The sequence below is a fragment of the Terrapene carolina genome, unplaced genomic scaffold, assembly GCF_002925995.2.
Source record: "Terrapene carolina triunguis isolate 2854851 unplaced genomic scaffold, T_m_triunguis-2.0 Scaffold836, whole genome shotgun sequence".
NCBI classification, from domain to species: Eukaryota; Metazoa; Chordata; order Testudines; family Emydidae; genus Terrapene; species Terrapene triunguis.
The window spans coordinates 2,800,279-2,817,813 of record NW_020665187.1 but is presented as its reverse complement, the minus strand read 5'-3'; the positions used below and the strand labels follow the sequence as shown (position 1 = coordinate 2,817,813).

Sequence of the window (17,535 nt, the reverse complement as noted above, 5' to 3'; positions counted from 1 at the left end):
AAGCAAAGAAACAGCAGCACAAGCCCCAGTGGCACCTTGACCGCGTGAGCTCCCGGCACCTGGCCCCCGGCCATCTCGGACATGACCCCGTAGGCCCAGGGAGCTTTCGGCAGCGCAGGGCTGGGGCAGCCCAGACGGGGGGCGGGGGGAAGGCCCTTCCCAGCAGCTTAGCTCTCACTGGCTAGCAGCCACCTGGCCGCAGTTGGCAGCCGGCACAGCCCAGGCCCCAGGTGTCCCATCAAGAAAGCCGTGGAGAGGAGCAAAGGAACCTGCCCCATAGTTAACTCTGCCCCCTATCAGAGCAGCCCCCTTGCTCCCTGCAGCCCCGCCAGCTCTGGAGAAGGTGCTGAAGTCCCCAGCAGCAGAAACAGGCCTCCCCGCCGTGACCCTCCCCCCCCCCCCCCACGAGGATCACGCTCTCCAGCCCAGCCCAGCCAGGGGAACCCCCACCACGGGCTAGGGAGCTACCCCCCTAAGGAGGGCGGGGGTGGGAGCGGGAGCCACGGGCAGACTCGGAACTGGGGGGCGGCCCGGACCCGGTTCACGTGGACTCCGGGAAGCGGAAGGCTGAACCGGCCCGCAGGGAACAGCAGGTGGAGCACTGAGGGCTGGGCCGCCCCGGAGCCTGGCTACAAGCCCAAGCCAGGGGGATGGGCCGATGGGGCACAGTCCAGTCGACACCAGGCTGGGGGGACCGAGACAGTTTCCAAGCTTGCTCGGAGGGCTGTTTAATGGGGGAAGCCCCAGTTACCCCAAAGAAACCCACCCATCTGCCCTGCCCCTTACAGACCTCCTGGTGATCCCTAGGAGGGGAGACGGGGTGGGGTCTAGGGGGCTGCAGGCTCAGGGGGCTGGGTGAGGGGCAGCTGAGATCACCCCGTGGAGGGCCAGGGTTTGCTGACCGCAGCCCCCCACGAAGGGGCCCTGGGCTGCAGCACTGTCCCCTCGAGGCCAAGCCCCAGCCTGACGCTACGCCAGGGCCCACAGCAGCCAGTGTTCGCTCGCCCTGACACCCCCAGCCCCTGACCTCAGAGGGCAGAACGAGACACTGGTCAGGGACAAAACCCTGGCCTGCGCCCTGTCCCCTGGGAGCCTGGATGATGCCCTTGGGACTTGGCACCATGGGTCAGGCCATCCCAGCCCCCGAGGGGCAGCATGACACTGTCATAAGGCAACCAGCATGGGCGCGAGGGCCATCGTCGGCTGCAGCGAGGGGCAGAGGAGGATGCCCAGGGCACCGGTTCTTTAGCAAGTGGGGCAGGGCTTGGGCACCCCAGGACAGCAGGGAGAGGCTTCGAGGCAGCCCAGGCCGCCATCCGCGGGGTGCCTGATTCCCCACCAACTCCAGGGCAGGCCGAGCTGGGGCAGGCAGGAGGCCACAGTGCCGTAACACCATCTATGGTAACGGGAGAGGCCCCAATGGGCGCAGATCTCGCGCGTGCTCAGGTGGGAGCCGGAGCCCAGGGGAGCAGCAGCCAGACAGGAAATTAAAGCGAAGAGGAATCTCGCCAGCTGGGGGGGAAGGGGCCAGCCCCAGACAGGGGGGTGGGAATTGGGCCTCAGGCGGCATCTCCGTCTCCGCACGTCACACCCCACACTGAGACGGACAGGCTGGGCGCAAGGCTTGGCATGTTGCTACAGACAGGAGGCTGCCCCGTGCTCTGGCTGGCGCTGGACAGAGACTTGGGGACAGCACCAGGCACATTCACAGCTCTCTCCAGCCACCCAACGTCCCGCCTGCAGACTGCCGGGCGCCAGGGCACGTGTGGCACCAGCTGGGATAATACTTCGGCCGCCGGCGACAAAGCGCTGCCCCCTGCAGGCAGAGGCTCAAAGCGCGAGGGATTGAAGGGATGGAGAACGTCCCCGGGGTGCCCCATGGGGAGGGAGCTGACCCCGAGAGAGGGTGGCGGATGGGATATGCCCCCTGTCTCCTAGCCGCTGAGCGGGTGGAGGTCCACCTTGACTTTCTCCCCGCTGCTCAGCATGCCGATGGTGGGGAAGAAGCCGCCGACCGGCACCACCGCATCCTTCTTGCCGATGATCTTCCCGTTGCGTGTGAAGAACACCTGGGGGGGACAGGATGGTGCCACGGGCTGTTAACCCCTTCACTGCCACAACGTGGCCCATTCCCCCCCGCCCCCCGCCCAGGCCAAACTCAGTACAGCCACGGCGTCTGGCTCCATGCGGAGAGATGCCCACTCAAGGGCCACAGCAGCTCCTTGCTGGGAGTAACCCAATCTGCAATGACCGCAGGTGCCCGCCCCTTTGCCTGCAAAGACGCTTCCCAGCATGCACTGCAGCTGGACGGGTTCTCTCTGTAGCCCGGGCCTCTGTTAAACCCAGGCCCTACAAGCCCCTGGGCTGCCCCAGGCCTGCTTCTGTAGCCACCCCCTGCAACTCAGGAGCTGTAAAGCCCGAGGGGAACTTCCCCACGGGACGCAGTCTGTGCAACCCTGCCGGATGTGTACGGCTGCGGGTGTCAGCTCAGCACAAGCCGCGGGTGCAGGCCTGCCAGCCGGGAGGACTCCAATACAGCCAATCCCAGCCCCAGCCAGCGGGCGCAGAGCCCAGCGTTGGGGTGGGGTTAGTGCGCAGTTCTCCAGCACTGCTAAGAAAGCCAGTTCCTTGGAGCACCACCTGGAACAGGGGCGCATTGCTGGCAACAGCCACTAGGGGGCGCCTCAGGCCAGGGAAATCCAGCTGGCTCGTACCCACGCCCGGCCTGGGCCAAGGTCACAGCGGGGCAAGGGGAAGAACAGGCCGGTCGGCCCCTGGGTTAGGGGCTGCAGTTTGCTGGGGGCTGGGCACTGCCCAGTCGGCTCTGATCGATGCGAGCTGTGCCAATGTGCGTCATGCCAGCGGGGTCCCGGGCGTCCCAGGGACAAGGGACCCCAGACAGAGTCACTCCGTCACTCTCAGCGGGGCCTCCGGTTCCTACCAGCCTGGATCCAAAGCAGCAACCCCTCCCCCAAGCCACCCCAGCCCCATGACACATCCTCTGTGACCTCCCCCCCCAAATCACCCCCTCCCCCGAGTCATCCGCCCAGGGTATCCCCCACCATGCCCAGCCCCCCGGTACATTCCCCCTCCCAACCCCCACTGATCCCATAGTACATCCCCCAACCACGCCCCTGGCCTGTCCCCCCCAGTCCCACCACATCCCTCCCTCGAGGCACCCCAGCCCCCCTCTTGCTAAGCCTCCCTCCCGAAGAGCCACCCCCCCCAGCGCGTCCCCGACCCCAGCCCAACGGCACAGTCCCAGCCCCACGGCACAGCCCCCAGCTCTTACCACCACTTTCTTCCCTTCGTGCTCCTGCTCCATCTCCTCCCCGTCCTCTTCCTCTTCCTCCTCCTCCTCCTCCACCTCCTGGTGCAGGTACATGACATTCCGCACGCCTCGCAGCTTGGGCTTCAGGTCTGTGGTGTCGCAGCTGTCGTCGCTGTCACCTGGGGGGGGGGTGGGGAGCCTGGTCACCCCGGGGCTGGGTTGTACCCCATGCAGGGAGCACCCGCTGGGGTCTCTGCAACAGGCTCGGCCCTTTGTTTCACGTCACAGCGGCTCCAGGTTCAAGTCCCACTAAGGACACACCCCGCCCCCCCGGATCCAGATTCATTCCCGACCAGGAGCTGCTACCACATGTCCTCCGCTCAGCCCCGTCCAGCCACCGCAGTGAAGGCACTGCCTAGTGCCCAGGGTGCCCCGCGACCGCCAGCCCCTGCCCTCACGAGGCCTGAGCCAGGGGACGAAGCAACTCGGCCGGGTCAGCGGCACAGCCAGAAACACCATCCCGGCTTCCTGCCTCTAGCCACTAGACCGCGCTGCCTTGCTCCACATCCCCCCTGCTTTTCCGAGTCTTGTTTCACTGGCGGGGCAAAGGGGGTGGGGGGTGGGACTGGCTGCAGCCCTCAGCACTACACTCATTGCTACAGGAGTGGATCTCAGGTCCCCGGGAACCAGCCACGCCTCCCCCCGGCCACGTGTGGTCACGCACCTTCGCTGTCGAGGATGTAATCCCGCGGGAACATGATCCCACAGCCCATAATGTCGCCCTTGTAGCACCGGGGCCCGAAGGGGTCGCCCACGCCGCTCCCGTGGAAGATCTTCCCGTCATCTGGAAGGAAGAAGCAGAGGAGAGGCCGCTAAGCATGGCGGGCCTGGCAGGGCGGCCCGGGAAGGGGAGCGATGCCCAGGCACGTGGCCGCTCTTTGGGGGAGATTTCCAGCCTGGTGGCACCACCACTCTACACCGACTGGCGTGGTCTCTGCCCGGGGGGCAGGTGGATCGGAACGCTACGTCCGCCAGTGGGAGATGGCACCAGACACCCGGGCCACACAGCGACCAGCCTCACCGCTGCACTGGCGCCATGGGACCCAGGCTGGGATAGGAGAGAGCACGGGCCGGGCAGCGTGGGTGGGGGTGGACCCTGCTCAGAGAGCGTCTCTCTGCCCCCCTCTAGTGGCTGGGCCACGCAGAGGTTGGGGAGCAGGCTTGCCGAGAGGAATCCTAGCTCAGCAGGCTTTCGGCTGCAGGGGGTCCGGGTCAACCCCCACTTAGGGGCTACGGGGGGAAGACGCTCCAGGTGAACAGCTGCTCTTAGGGGCTGGGATACAGGAGTAGGGGATGGGGAGGTCAGGTGATTGTCCAGGGAATCTGGGCCTTTTGCTGCACGGAGGAGAGGACAGACCTAGACGTGCAGGGTTCCCGCTGCACCGCTCCACCGCTGGACCTGCGCCAGTTGCCGGTTATGAGGGATCCCGGCATGGGTGCGTGAGGGGCTGCGCTGACCTTGCCCACCGAGGTGGTTTGCTTGTTATCCCCAGCAGCTGGGGGGATGGGTGTATTCGGGGGGGATGGGCTGCATGCACCCCCACCCCCACCCCCACCCCGGTCTATACCAGGGTCTGCCTCTGTGCAGAGATTGTGAATTGCAGAGCGAGCGCCCACGTTACCGCAGGCCGGGGAGAGAGATCGCTCAAAGGGCACCATGCCAGCGGCCCAGGCCTCACCCTGCCCTATCTCGGCTCCCTTGCCAGCCCTAACCCGCCCATCTCCTCAGCCCCCGCTGCTGGCTGTTCTATCAGCTGCCCCCCAAGCCCTGGACCGGACCCAGGGGGCTGCCCACACGCCCAGCAGCGCCAGGCCCTCCTCTTCGCCCTAGGAGACCCCAGCGCCCAGCCGGCCATGGCGTGCACCCGGGGGTGCTGCAAGAAAGCTGATGCACTGGGGTGAGCTCCGGGCTGGGGCCACACGCTGAACGGGCTCTCATGTACCAGAGAACAGCCCGGGGGAGAAGCCGAGCGTGGGAGCCCACGTGAAAGGAGCCGGGGGGGCCGGCTGTGCAGCTGGTTCGTGGACGTGGGCCGAGGAGCCACAAGGCACGTGGGCCAGGCAGAGGGCGGAGGCCGGGGGGGGGGGGGTTGTTTCGGCAAACAAGGGAGATGCACCCAGCGAAGGGGCGGTAAATATTTCTCCCCGTTGCCAGGGCAACCCAAGCTGGGAATAATACTGTGTAAACATTCCTGTGTGTCGCCAGCGGAGAGCGAGCGCGCCTTGTAGGGGATCCCCTGGCTCCTGCCACAGGCGGAGGCGGGCACCAGGACCCATGCGGGATAACTGGAGGGACACAGACCCCTGGAGGCCCGGGGGAGCAGGGCTTGCCGGTGTACGGTACTCGGGGGGGTCTAGGGAAGGCTTAACCCAGCCCCTCCAAGGGATCCCATGAGAAACTCATCCCCTGCACCAAGTCACTGGAGATTTTCCAACCTCCCAGCGTCTCAGGGCACCAGCAGGGTGCAGCGAGGGGGCCAGGGTTGGGTACTGCCCCCATGCAGAGGGAAGACCCCCAGTAGATCTCAGCCCCTTGCCCTCTGCAGCTGCCCAACTCTCCACCTCCCCACAGGGTCCCATGCACCCGCTCCTCAGTGGCCCCACATTCCCATACATCCCACCACACCCCCACCCTCCTCTCCTCTGGCCTCTCGGAGCTAGGCTGGAATCCTTTCTTCCTTGCCCCTTCTCCCCCCGCCAGCATGACAGAGCTCCCAAGCCGGGGGGCTCCACCCCACCCCCTTTGCTGAGCTGGGGCCAGAGCGATGTCAGCTGGTGCGTTCTACCCATGCCTGTGTCTGGTCGAGGGAGGCCAAGAGCTCGACCCTCACCCACCACGATGAGGCCCTGATGGTGACTGGCACCAGAACCATGCTGCGAGCGTGGGGAGCGTCCCTCGGTCTAACCCCGGAGAGATGAAGGCCAGCGGCTGCATAGGACAGCCAGGGCTGCAGGAGACAGAGGCGCGCTTGGCCCCGGCTAGACTCCGTGCTCCACTCACGCCCAAAAGTCCTAGTTTGGAAGGAGACTGGCTCCTTGACGTTCGTTTTTCTATTAGCCCCAAGGGAGAGCAAGGCCCCATTGGGCCAGGCCCAGGTCCTCTACCCCAAAGAGCTTCCAGGCTAAACAGACAAAGAGTGGGAGGGGAAACTGAGGCACGGCCAGGGGAAGCGGTTTCTCCAGGTTCACCGAGGCAGAGCCGGGACTAGACCGTGCTTCCCAGCACCCTAGACCATGCCGCAACCTCAGTCAGCTATTAAGGCCCAGGCACCCAGCCATCAGGCTCGCCAAACCCAACTCAGACTGTGCTGGGGCTGCCGGCCAGGTAGCTGAGCTCCAGCGACATGGCAAGATCCAAACTGGGGGTGGGGGAGGCCGGGCTGGAGCCACGAGCGACTGGCCGGGGCAGCCGGGGAAAGGAGGACGCGGACAAAGGGAGCTGGGAAACCTGGATGCAAGTGGGTCACAGCAGCTGCCTCCGCCCGCCCGCCCCCCATGCAGCCCCCTGCACACCAGGCTCGACTGTTTGAGAGCTGGCCTGGCACTGGGGCATCTAGGCACCCCCCAGGCACCCGGCTGCAATGCCCACCATGGGCAGCAATGTTCAGCTGCCCTCAGCTAGCCAGCCCACCGGGGGCGGGGGGGAGAAAACGGGACGATGGGCAAGGAAGGCCCCAGACCTCCGCAAAGACCCACTGGCCCAAGAGAGCAAGCCTGGCACTGCAGGCCGAAGATCTCCGCTTGTGAGCGAGCCACGGGGGCAGCTGGGCTCCACTGAGGCCTCCCGCACTCCTCACAGATGCCTTCAGCTCACGCCAGCCACAGGCCTGGCAGAGATGGGGAGGGGAGCGTCCGAGATAGGAGGGTGATGAGAGCCAGAGCCAGAGCCGGACACTCAGAGGCAGCAAAACAAGAGAGATTCCCCCCGACTTGCCAGCCAGCCACAAACCAGGGAGCTGGCAGGAGCGAGGGATGGAGGGAGAGGGCCACGTAATGAACAGGAGCGCACAAGGGAGTTTAGGGCCGGGTTACCGCCCCTCGCTTCTTCAGACTCTCCCCCCCTCCCCGCGGGACTTCTTCCAATCGCCCGCAGCACGAGCGGATCAGAGATGCTCTCGCCCGTGTGCATCGCTACCTCCCAGCCTGGGCTCTCTTGCCCGGACATTCCCCCGGTGCGGGGCTGATTGAGCGGCTTTGTTGTGGTTCCGTGGAGCGCCCGTGTCTGCCAGAGGTTATGGCAGCTCAGAGCAGCAGCTGGCACCGCGAGGCTGGGTAACACGAAGGGAAAAAAGGTGGGAGGAGATTTTTTTCCAGGAAGAGGAGGAGGAGGAAGGTGAAGTGGCCAGCGAAGGGAAGTGGGAGGCAGCAGATCGAATACTTGGATGGGAATTTGAATGTTCCCCTGGCGCCGAGCACTGGAAAGAAACCGCCAGGAACCAAAAGCGTTTACAGCTTTTCCTTCAGAGAGACAAGTCAGACAGTGAAAATAAAATCCTTAATCAGGCAGAAAGGGAGCCCAGGAGGTCAGACTGCCCATGGAGGGGAGGGAGGGAACGCGGAACGGGGGGGGGAGACGGCTCCCAACAGCTTCAATCCCAAGGGAAGGGCCCCAGGGCTACCAGCCCTGCTGTCTTGGAGCCAGAGGACCCGGTAGGATCATGGTGACCAGGCCTCCATCATCCATCGAGGGTTGAGACTGCCTCTGCCACTAAGAGCCGAGACTGAAGGGCTGACCTAGGCCAGGGAAAGCAAGAGGGCAGGCTGCCCCCACGGCACCCGCAGACAAACCCCCATCACCACTAGATGGTGGCAATGGGGCTCCTGAACCAGGCGTTGGGAGCCCAGAACTGGGTGGCTCAAGCAGAGATGTTGACACCACCCAGGCACTGATGGATATAAACATCCTGCCCTCAGCAGCTTGTGGCCTAGTGTGTAGAGACCTGGGCTCTATCCCCAGCTCTGCCGCTGGAGGACCTTGGGAAATCTACTTCCCCGCCCTGTGCCTCAGTTTCCCCATCTGTCCTACAGGGATAAGGCTACTGCCCTCCTCTGTAAAACGCTTTGAGCTCTGCTGCACCCAGCTCTTTTCAAGCCCCTTCCCGAAAGCATGGCTGAGCCTTGGCAGCAGCAGATGCGGGTGGCGCGGGGTGCGCTCCAAAGCCATCCCCCGAGCCGAGCAGCCCCCTGGCGCCAGTGCAAGCGGCTCCTTGGAGATTGGGTTGTGTGGTTCCACGCACCTGGCCCGATGCCCAGCTGGTGTAGCACGACAGGGATCAGGCCCGGGGGCCCCTAGGGAGAGGTACAGCACGGACACTTAAAGCCCAGAATGATCAGCGCAGGAGCTGGTCTTCGCAGCGAGCATCTCCAAAAGCTCTCCAGCCGCAGAGGCAGCAGGTCACAGAAACAAGCCCCCAAGACAGACCCTGCACTCAGCAGCTGTTCAGCTCCCAGCTGGTGGAGCGTGCTGGGCGGGAGCTGCCACAGTGGGACAGCTGGCTCAACATGCTCGTAGCTAATTCTCAGCTGATGGGGATCAGCCGGAAGCCAGCAATACAGTCCAAGGCAGGGGAGAGAACCCCCGTCTTCGGCTAGCCAGACCTGCCAGCTCCTTCTGGCCTAGTGGAGCAGACACGGCGCCAAGAGGGAAACCCCGGATCTCGCTGTACTCGTCCATTTTAAGGTCAGAAGGGACCATCATGATAATTTATTCTGACCTCCTGGACATCGCAGGCCACAGAACCTCATCCGACCCTCTAAGGAAAGGCAGCTGGAGGCTCCAGGGAGTCCGACCTCCAGATCCCTGGCCGATTGCTCTGCCTAAGAGCCTGATGCTGCGAGGTGCCGAGCACCCGCTAGTCCCCTGGGCTTTCACAGCGAGCAACGCAAGAGCCAGCCTCGGCTCAACTGCTTATCATGAGCCCCGGGAGGGGGAAAGTGTCCGTACCCTGGGCCTGCAGCCCTCAGTGTTTGAGCCCAGATTCCATACAGGGGCTGGGGAAGAACCGCCCTTCACGCGGCTCTGTGAGCAGAGGCAGTAGTGGGGATGTTACTGGAACCCCGCTGGCTGGCTCACACAGAAGCAGAGGAGACTATTACAGAGGAGACTGTTAGCTCAGGCAGGAGAGGCTCACGATTTTAGACCAAGAGTCGCCGGTTCAACCCCCGCTACAGACAACCCACAGAGGGCGGCTGCATGTTCGGGTACTTCGCAAATTAAGAATGGCTCGCTGTTCTCCTTGGGGTGCAGACTAACGTGGGCTAAATTCAAAGCAGGCGGAAACGAGCATCAGGGACCCAGAGGAGAGTCCGGCAGCAGAAAGGGGCCAGGACAGCTTTGATGTAAGAAGATTGGAAGGCACCAGCCAGATGAACTGAGCCCCTAGTGGAAATAACTGATCCCCCATCCCTGCTGGAGTGCAGTGGGTCTGACCGGATCCAGCTCACGGAGCGAGAGGACTCACAGCTAAGAGAGAACCACTATCATCCAACACAAGCTGGAGACAGGCAGATACGGCAGCAGTCACCAGCGGGGTTGTAAGTAACTGGAGCTACCTGTGATTAACCAGCTTTCCCGGCTGATAAACTTGTGACCCAACCCCGGGCCTCGCCAGAAATCAATCCAGGCTGCAGTTTGCTGACCTGGCTGAGACACTGAGATATTAAAGAGCATCAGGCCTCCAAGCCTCTCAGGTAGCTTGGAAACATGCAGCCTTGATGGTCTGAGACAGCAGCGACCCAGCTGTTCTGGTGGGCTGCCAACTCCCTGGACTTCTGCACTCACGATCCAGACCCCACGGTGGAGGCGCTGCCCCCAGAGCAGAACGAAACCTGGACCCTTTGCCATTAAAGACATTTTCAAACGTTCTGGCAAACGTTCAGCGCACAAAGCCCTGTGGCATTTAAGCACCTAACTCCCCTATCTGCTTTTGAACACTCCCCCACTAAACACTTGGTGTCCGGTGTTGGGAGTGTGACACTTCCCCCGTCCCCCAAGCGGTGTGCCCTGGACTGACTGCCTGTGGGTGATGCTTCTGCATTCGGGAAGTGCATGGTTAAACTGGGAAGGGACAGCTTCCTTTGGGGTCTGGCCAGAGACTTAGATTCCTCCCCATTCCAGTCCTGCCTCGCTCACCTGCATGGTAGGCCACAGATCCTCTGCTCCAGCCGGGATGGCGGTTTTTCGGGTAGTCCTAGGGCAGAGAGAGGAGGGAGGGTGGGTCTCATGACTTCACCGGTTATCACCTAGAGTCCCAGCAGCGGGAATTGCTAAAATATTTCCCTATAAAATGGGAGATTGCCTTTGGCCTTGGGCTGAGATGGAAAATCCAGCTGTAAAAGCGCAGCAGACACATCCCCCACCCCTGGCGCCACGGCATGCCCCTTCCCGCCATCCCCGACCGAGGCTAGGGGGGCCTGACAGCAGCTGCTGTGACTCGCTTGGCTTCGGGAAGGGGAGGGGAACCAGACCCTGTGCAATCAGAGCGCTTGGCCCATGCGAGAGTTAATTGGGAGGCCGGGGCATGGCCTGCCTCGGGTTTGTGACTCACCGGCAGGTAAATCCCTTGGGATTAGACAGCTGTGGTGCAGTGAATGAGGACGCACAGCACAGAGACCAATCCCAAACCACCGGGGATGAGGGAAGCCTGCCCGAAGGCTGCCAAGGCACCGGCATGAGTCAGGGGTGACTCAGAGCTACCTGCTCCCCAGCGCTTTCTGGCGCCCGTTTGAAAGATGCTCCCAGGACCTACGCAGCAACTTGCTCCACCGCAGCCCAGCCCTGTGCAGAGCGTGGGTTGGCTAGCGCCGCAGCGGGAATGCAACGGGGCCGGGGACCCAGTATAGAGATGGTCCCGTTGCATCCCTCAGAGGGGCTGTGGTGCTGCCAGTGCTGGCGATATTACGCGGCGATCGGACAGGAAGAATGGTCCAGTGGTTAGGAGGCAAACCTGGAACGGAATCGAGGGGCTGCTCCTTGGACAAGTCACCAGGGCATGTCTACACTGCATACTGAACCTGGGCTCTGAAGCCCCCCACTTCCGTCCACACACAAATCGGTCTGACACAGGGCACCAAGCCCGCAGGATCCGGCTCCTAGGACCCTGCTAGGACAGTGGGTCAGAGCCAGAGTCCCACGGAGCCTCGGCTCCGAGCCCCGTCATTCAGCAGTGTGGATGCCTGCCAAGCTGCAGCCCCGAGTCAGGTCAGCGCAGTTACGTTAGCACGGCTGAGACCCGGGTCCAGCAGCTGCAAACCCAGGTTCACAATGCAGTGCGGACACTCGACTCCACAAGCCCCGGTCCCACACGTCCAGGTTTAGGGAACAGTTTAGACGGACTCCGAGTCTCTCTGTGCTTGTTCCCCACCTGTACAATGGGGATAAGAGAACCGCCCTGCCTCACAGGGGCGTGTGGGGTTAAATACACGGAAGGTCGTGACGTGCTCAGGGTAGATGGAATTTAGGGTTTCCAGCTGACAATGCTGTGACCCAGCGTGGCCTTATCACACTCAACCTGGCCTGCCCCCAGGAGACCGCTGGACCCAAGCATCCATTTCCACCTGTTTGCCGCACTCCAGCTCCAGCAAAAGCAGGCAAGGAACAGCGGGATTAGACGGGGTCGCTTCTGGCTCTTTCCCAGCCCAGGTTCTAGGGCCACTTCCTGCCTGTTGTGGGCCATTCACCCCTGGCATGTTGTTGCCCTGTTAACCATTCTGAGTCCTCCCTTCTGAGTGGAAGGGCAGCTTCCTTAGGGGTCTGGCGATGGACAGGCTCCCCCCTTCATTCCCGAGCTCAACACCGCCAACCAACTCATATGAAAACTACAAACAGTGTGGTCTTTCCTCAGCGCTTACCTCTCATCAAGTCATCTTAATCACCAGTCATCAGCCCTAGATCTTATCCCAAAGTGCTTTCCAAAGAGGTATCATTGTCCCCATATTACAGATGGAGAAACCGAGGCATGGAGGGGAGAGGGGAAGTACCTTGCAGGCCAGTGGCAGACCTGGGAACGCAAAACACCTTCTCTCTTAGGGAAGAAAGTGCCTAAGAGGGGCTGCGTTGGTCTCATCCGTTAGGCCAAGTCTGCTCTTAGAAGTTTGAGCAGCAGAGCTAACGCCGTCAGGGTAGGTTTTTGCCAATGCGGCTATGCTGGCGAAAGCCCTAGTGTAAAACTGTTTATGCCGGTATCGCTTATTTCACTTCCCCAAACCGGAATAAGCCGGTGGGAAAAGCCGGCAGAGTTAACACAGCAAAACCTAAGTGCAGACCAAGTTTTACATGGTCTCTGCGGAGAATGCCAGCAGAGGTGCCCGTTGCGATGGTGGCCTTACGATGCAGACGCTCCCCCGCTAGGAACTGAACTGAGAGCCCACCCCCTCGTTTCATGCAGTGCCCGCAGAGCAGTTTCCAATCACTCACTGTCCCAGATTAGGGCAGTAGGTTGCCATCAGACAAGGCACAGCTGGGTAACAAGCAGACCCCTGTAGACAGGAGCTGTCCTGGCACGAGCAGGGAACCTGGCAGCGTGGATACAGCCACCCCCAGGGCCGGCTCTCACACGGCACGGACCTGGCAAGCCTGCTGTGCCGCGAGGAACGCTAGCCGCAGCAGGGGCCAGGAATGCACTGCATCGCCCGGGAGGCAAACGTGCGTGCGTGAATCCAGATCACATGTCGGGACAAACACAGAAACAGATGGCTGCGTTTGACAGGAAAAGGGCAGGGGATGGTTTGCATTCTCAAGGGGGAGGCAGCACAGCCTAGAGGGTGGCGCCCACGCCACAATCAAGTGAGACCTCGCAAAGAGAAATGGGCCTGGCTAGATCATTCACCTGCCGGGGTGGTGGGTGCCTGGGAAGGGGCTTTTAATAAAACAGGCACAATAATAAAACATGCAGCTTGAGTAGCGATCGGGGCACCTCTTGGAAGCTAAACAGGGTCAGGCTGGGTCATCCCATGATGGGAGATCTCCTCAGAACAACCATGGAAGATCTAGGAAGCACCTAGGTTCTATTCTTGGCTCTGGCCTGCTGGAGACCTCAGACAAGTCACTTCCCTGCTCGGTGCCTCAGTTTCCCCATGTATACAATGGGGATAATGATACTGACTTCCTTTGTAAAGCACTCTGAGATGTGCTGCTGGGAAGAGCTAGGGGTTATTCACAATGACAGAGCCGAGAGGGACCTGGGCACCTAGTCTGTAACCATCTGAGAGTAAAAAACCGTCCACACTTGGATCCATGCTCCTTAATTACCCAACTTCTCAACAATGCTACCATGGGGGGGAGGGGGGAATTATGCCATCACAGCCTCTGGCCTTGGGTACCCAGCCTTGGCAGTGGAAGGAGCTGGAGATGGCAGGGGACGAAGGGTGATGAGAACAAATGGAAGCCCCCACAACTAAGACCCAAGCATCTTTGCTCATTAGCTGAAGCCACAGCCACAGGTTGAAGGCAAAGCAATGTCTCCATGTCTGGCGTTACAGACCCTTTGCAGAGATGTAGTGCTACCGTGCTGGACTGGACATCTGGGCACATTAGAAAGATCTAAACCAAGTGCTGATAGCCAACGGCGCCAATCAACCCTCCCACCCCACACCACCACCATCCCTGGCCCTCCTGCCCACAGCTACCCATCCCCAGGCTCTGTAACTCCGGCCAGAGAGCCTGCACGTCGCAGACATTAACCTTCTCACACTGCTAAGTGGGAGCTCCCTCCTATTTAAACTGAGGTGTGGCAAAGCGAAGAGTCTGTAGACGAGATGGGAAAGGAACCCAGGCGAGTGGGTCTGCTCCCCACTCTCCCTAAACATGGGAACGAGTGCTAACAGCCCTAGGAAGGTCTAGGTGACCAGAGACATTACCTAGGACTTGATCTGGCCTTACTCACCCTTGTATCTGAGCCCCAAAACACTCACTTGCAGATTTTATCCTCCCACCCATCCTGGGAGGTAGGGGAGCATTATCCCTATTGGACAGGTGGGAAACTGAGACACGGGTCAGATTAAGTGACTTGCTCAAGGTCACGCTGGACGTCGGGAGCTAGGCCAGGAATTGCAGCCGGGTCTCCCAAGCCCCAGCTCAACCCACTCTTGCTATCAGCAGGCTCGCGGACAGACACAAATCGGACGGATGTGTGGGATCCATCCAGTGGCTTTACCTTCCGGGCCAGGCCTAGCGCGATATAGCACTTCTCCCCGGGGTCTACGATCTCCACCTCAAAGTAGTGGCTCCTGGTGCTCAGGGGGTGCCTTGCCTGGGCCAGCCCAACGTCGATGATGCTCTTTCCCTTGCCCACGTACTCCAGGAGCTGCAGAGAACAGGAGAACGGAGTCAGCCCCTGAGAGCAGACGCGGCACCAGAGACCCACAAGGCAGGGACTCCCATGGCAGCAGTTCTCACCTTTCCCATGTCAAGACATTCCCAGCTCCTCACCCCCCAGGTGCCTGTTCACAATTCATAGGTAGCGAACCCCTGACCTGCAGAATGACCGATTGTCTGCCCCGGAAAGGTCCCCTGCACGGCCACAGAGCAGGCCCTGCTGCTGTCTGCATTGCTCAAGTGACCCAGAGGGGAGCCTGGGCTGCAGGTCCCATCTGTCCCCAGCCTGGGAGCGTTTCGTAGCCCAGCGGGGAGCAAAGAAGAATGTCACTCAGCTCTTCGGCCCAGTTTAAAGCGATGGCGCTAGCACCAGGTGAAGTGAATGGCTTATGGAACAGCCTGTATGGAAGGAGACCGGCTGCGTCTCTACAGCCCTTTGGGTGGGGTCACTCAGTCTGGCTTAGTTATATAGCGCTCTAGCTCCGCCCAATGGGAGGGGCTTATGCCCCCAACACTGGGCGGGGAAGGGGGCTCGGACAGATTTCAGAACGGAAGGTTGGTAAGTTTCAGCAGAAGAGGGAAAGGAAGTGACAGAAGCCAGCCAACCTGCTCGCTTTGGGATTGGGATACAGAGAGGCATCTTCTAGGAAGCAGAATGAGACCAGCCCTTTCAAACAAGACAGGGACAACCCAGCGACGACAGCTGTTTTAGGCTACCCCCTCTCTCCCACATCACCCAGAATGCCCCATAGCCAGCTCCCCAAAAGAGGCAGCCGTCCCCGAAAAGCCCTGAGGTTGGGGAGGAAAGGAGAGTCATAAAAAACAGCCTCTGTTGGAGAGAAAAACTAGATCGTGTCCCAGTGGTATAGACTGAGTTAAACTGATCTCACTTAGGATCTGGCTAACTTTGGGAGGGCAGTGGGGGCGGGGAAGAGAGATAAGAAAGCTGCATTTTCTGTCCCAGTTGCTCTGGGGATCCAAAGGGAATTGCAAAATCTGGGTTTTTCAGGAGGAGAAGGGGATGTTTACAAGGGCGGGAGCTTTGCAGATTCATGAGGCAAGCCCTATGTCACGAGGTTTTCTTTGGACAGCGCCCGACATTCCAATTGTTGCTTCACAGACATCAGCTTTTGTTTCCTGCCTCTAGCAAGCCGGGCCCTTGTCCCACCTAACGCAGCTGCATGGAAAAATATCCCTTCAGGGATCATGAACGAGACAACCTCACACCCTCCTTTGCTCCCCAGGGCTGCCTGGGCTCATCCCTTAGGAAGAGTCTTATTCTCACTCACGAGATGAGAGTGGCAAGAGCCGATCCACGACGCCAAAGGCCTGGCGATCAAGAAAACAACACACCAACTGGCTGACAGCTGGAGCTGACAGATTAGTTTGCACCAGGCCCAAAGCATCTTGTCCATTTTAGCTCCCCGACCCCACCCCGCGTCTCGGAGCCCGGCTGCATGTTGAACCAATATTTGCTGGCTCCTGCCAAGCCATGGAAAGGGTCAGTGGTTTACATTTTTCCACTCAGTCGCTGCATTGCCACGGGATTCTGAGAACTGCTCATCCATCTAAGCACCAAAATAAAATCAGCACGAGGCTCTGGAAGACGAAGTCAGCTCGGGTCACTCCTTGACAAGGAACAACACTGGAAAGAGACTGTGAATGTTCCCCGGCTGGAAGAAAGCAAGCTTAGAAGAGGAGGATACCTACGTAGGATTGCATAAAAGAGCATGTCAGCTCCGTCGATTAGGACAGCAGATAACACACGTGGCTGCACACTATGCATGCAGGTGGCGTCCAGACAGGGCCGGGGCCAATGACAGCACCAGACCAGGACCTGGTTCTACAGGTTGATGGGAAGGAGCCTGCTCACCATCACATGAAGAGTTTCATGAGCACAGCAACTGCTCTAAAACACCGTGAGGGGGGGATGCAGAATGCCCAGGGATTTGTGGGGCCCCCCAGCTGTGCAGAGCCAGGAAAGTTTTTTCCATGCTCTTATCAATCCACTGTAGGTACGAACATGGCGCCCATCACCGCAGCATCTGGGCATATCACATTTGTCAGTATGTTTATCCTCCTACGTCTGCTGCGAGGCAGGGCCGTTATCCCCAATAGCCCCGAACTGGGACACGGAGACACCAAGTGACTTGCCCACAGTCACACTGTGTGTGGGGCAAAGCCAGGAATTGAAGCTGCGTGTCCCAATCCCCAGGCTACAGCCCCCACCTCTGCTAGCTCGTGGCAATACACAACCAGAGCACGTGCTCCAGGCCAGAGCCCGGCATTCAAACCGGAGCACGTGTGGAGAAGAGCCACTAGGCTGACCAGGGGAACGGAGCCGATCTCGCAAGAGGAGACAGGAGGGGCCTGGCTTGCTCAGCCAGACAAAGGCTGAGGGGGATCCGATTGCTCTCGGTAAATGACACCGGGAAGGGGGAAGCGATTTAGGAGCCAAAGGACAATGCTGGCACAAGAACAAATGGGAATAAACTGGCCAGGGAGCAGCTGAGGCTGGAGAGGAGGAGGAAGTTTGCAGCCTCAGTAGGAAGGGTGGGGGCAAGCGCCCTACGGAGTCTGAAGATGGAACCTGATCCATTTCTGGGCAGGATGATGTGATGGGGCTCCCACAAAACCGGGCATGACCTCAGTGACCACTCCAGTCCTATGGCTCCACACTTCGTGCAGGACAGCTGGCATCTTGCAGAGCAACTCCAAAGCCCTCGAGGCGGGGAGCATCAAGACATTTGGGGGGAAACTTTGGCTCCCCTGAAGTCAATGGCGGACCCCCCTTTCGGTGGGGGAGGGGGGGAGGGCAGACCCCCCCAGCCAGTGGGGGAGGATTTCCTCATATGGTTTTCAATTCCCATCCCCTGGAAACTTCTCCGGA

The 17,535-nt window shown here is 60.7% G+C and overlaps 1 protein-coding gene across 3 annotated transcripts in view; it reads right to left on the bottom strand.

Moving 5' to 3' along the window:
* Nucleotides 1–1,070: 1,070 nt before the first annotated feature.
* The window catches only part of SPRYD3 (SPRY domain containing 3), a 35,949-nt gene continuing 19,484 nt past the window's right edge, over nt 1,071–17,535 (bottom strand). For 2 of the 3 annotated variants that reach the window (XM_026660732.1, XM_024209798.2), the window contains exons 7-11: nt 14,485–14,634; nt 10,464–10,521; nt 3,996–4,115; nt 3,293–3,450; nt 1,935–2,069 (exon numbers count right to left, since the gene is read on the bottom strand). In XM_026660732.1, the coding sequence (XP_026516517.1) occupies nt 1,935–2,069; nt 3,293–3,450; nt 3,996–4,115; nt 10,464–10,521; nt 14,485–14,634 (621 nt within the window). Of the gene's footprint in view, nt 2,070–3,292; nt 3,451–3,995; nt 4,116–10,463; nt 10,522–14,484; nt 14,635–17,535 lie in introns of all 3 variants that reach the window. The other variant, XM_024209799.3, reaches the window with a different exon arrangement.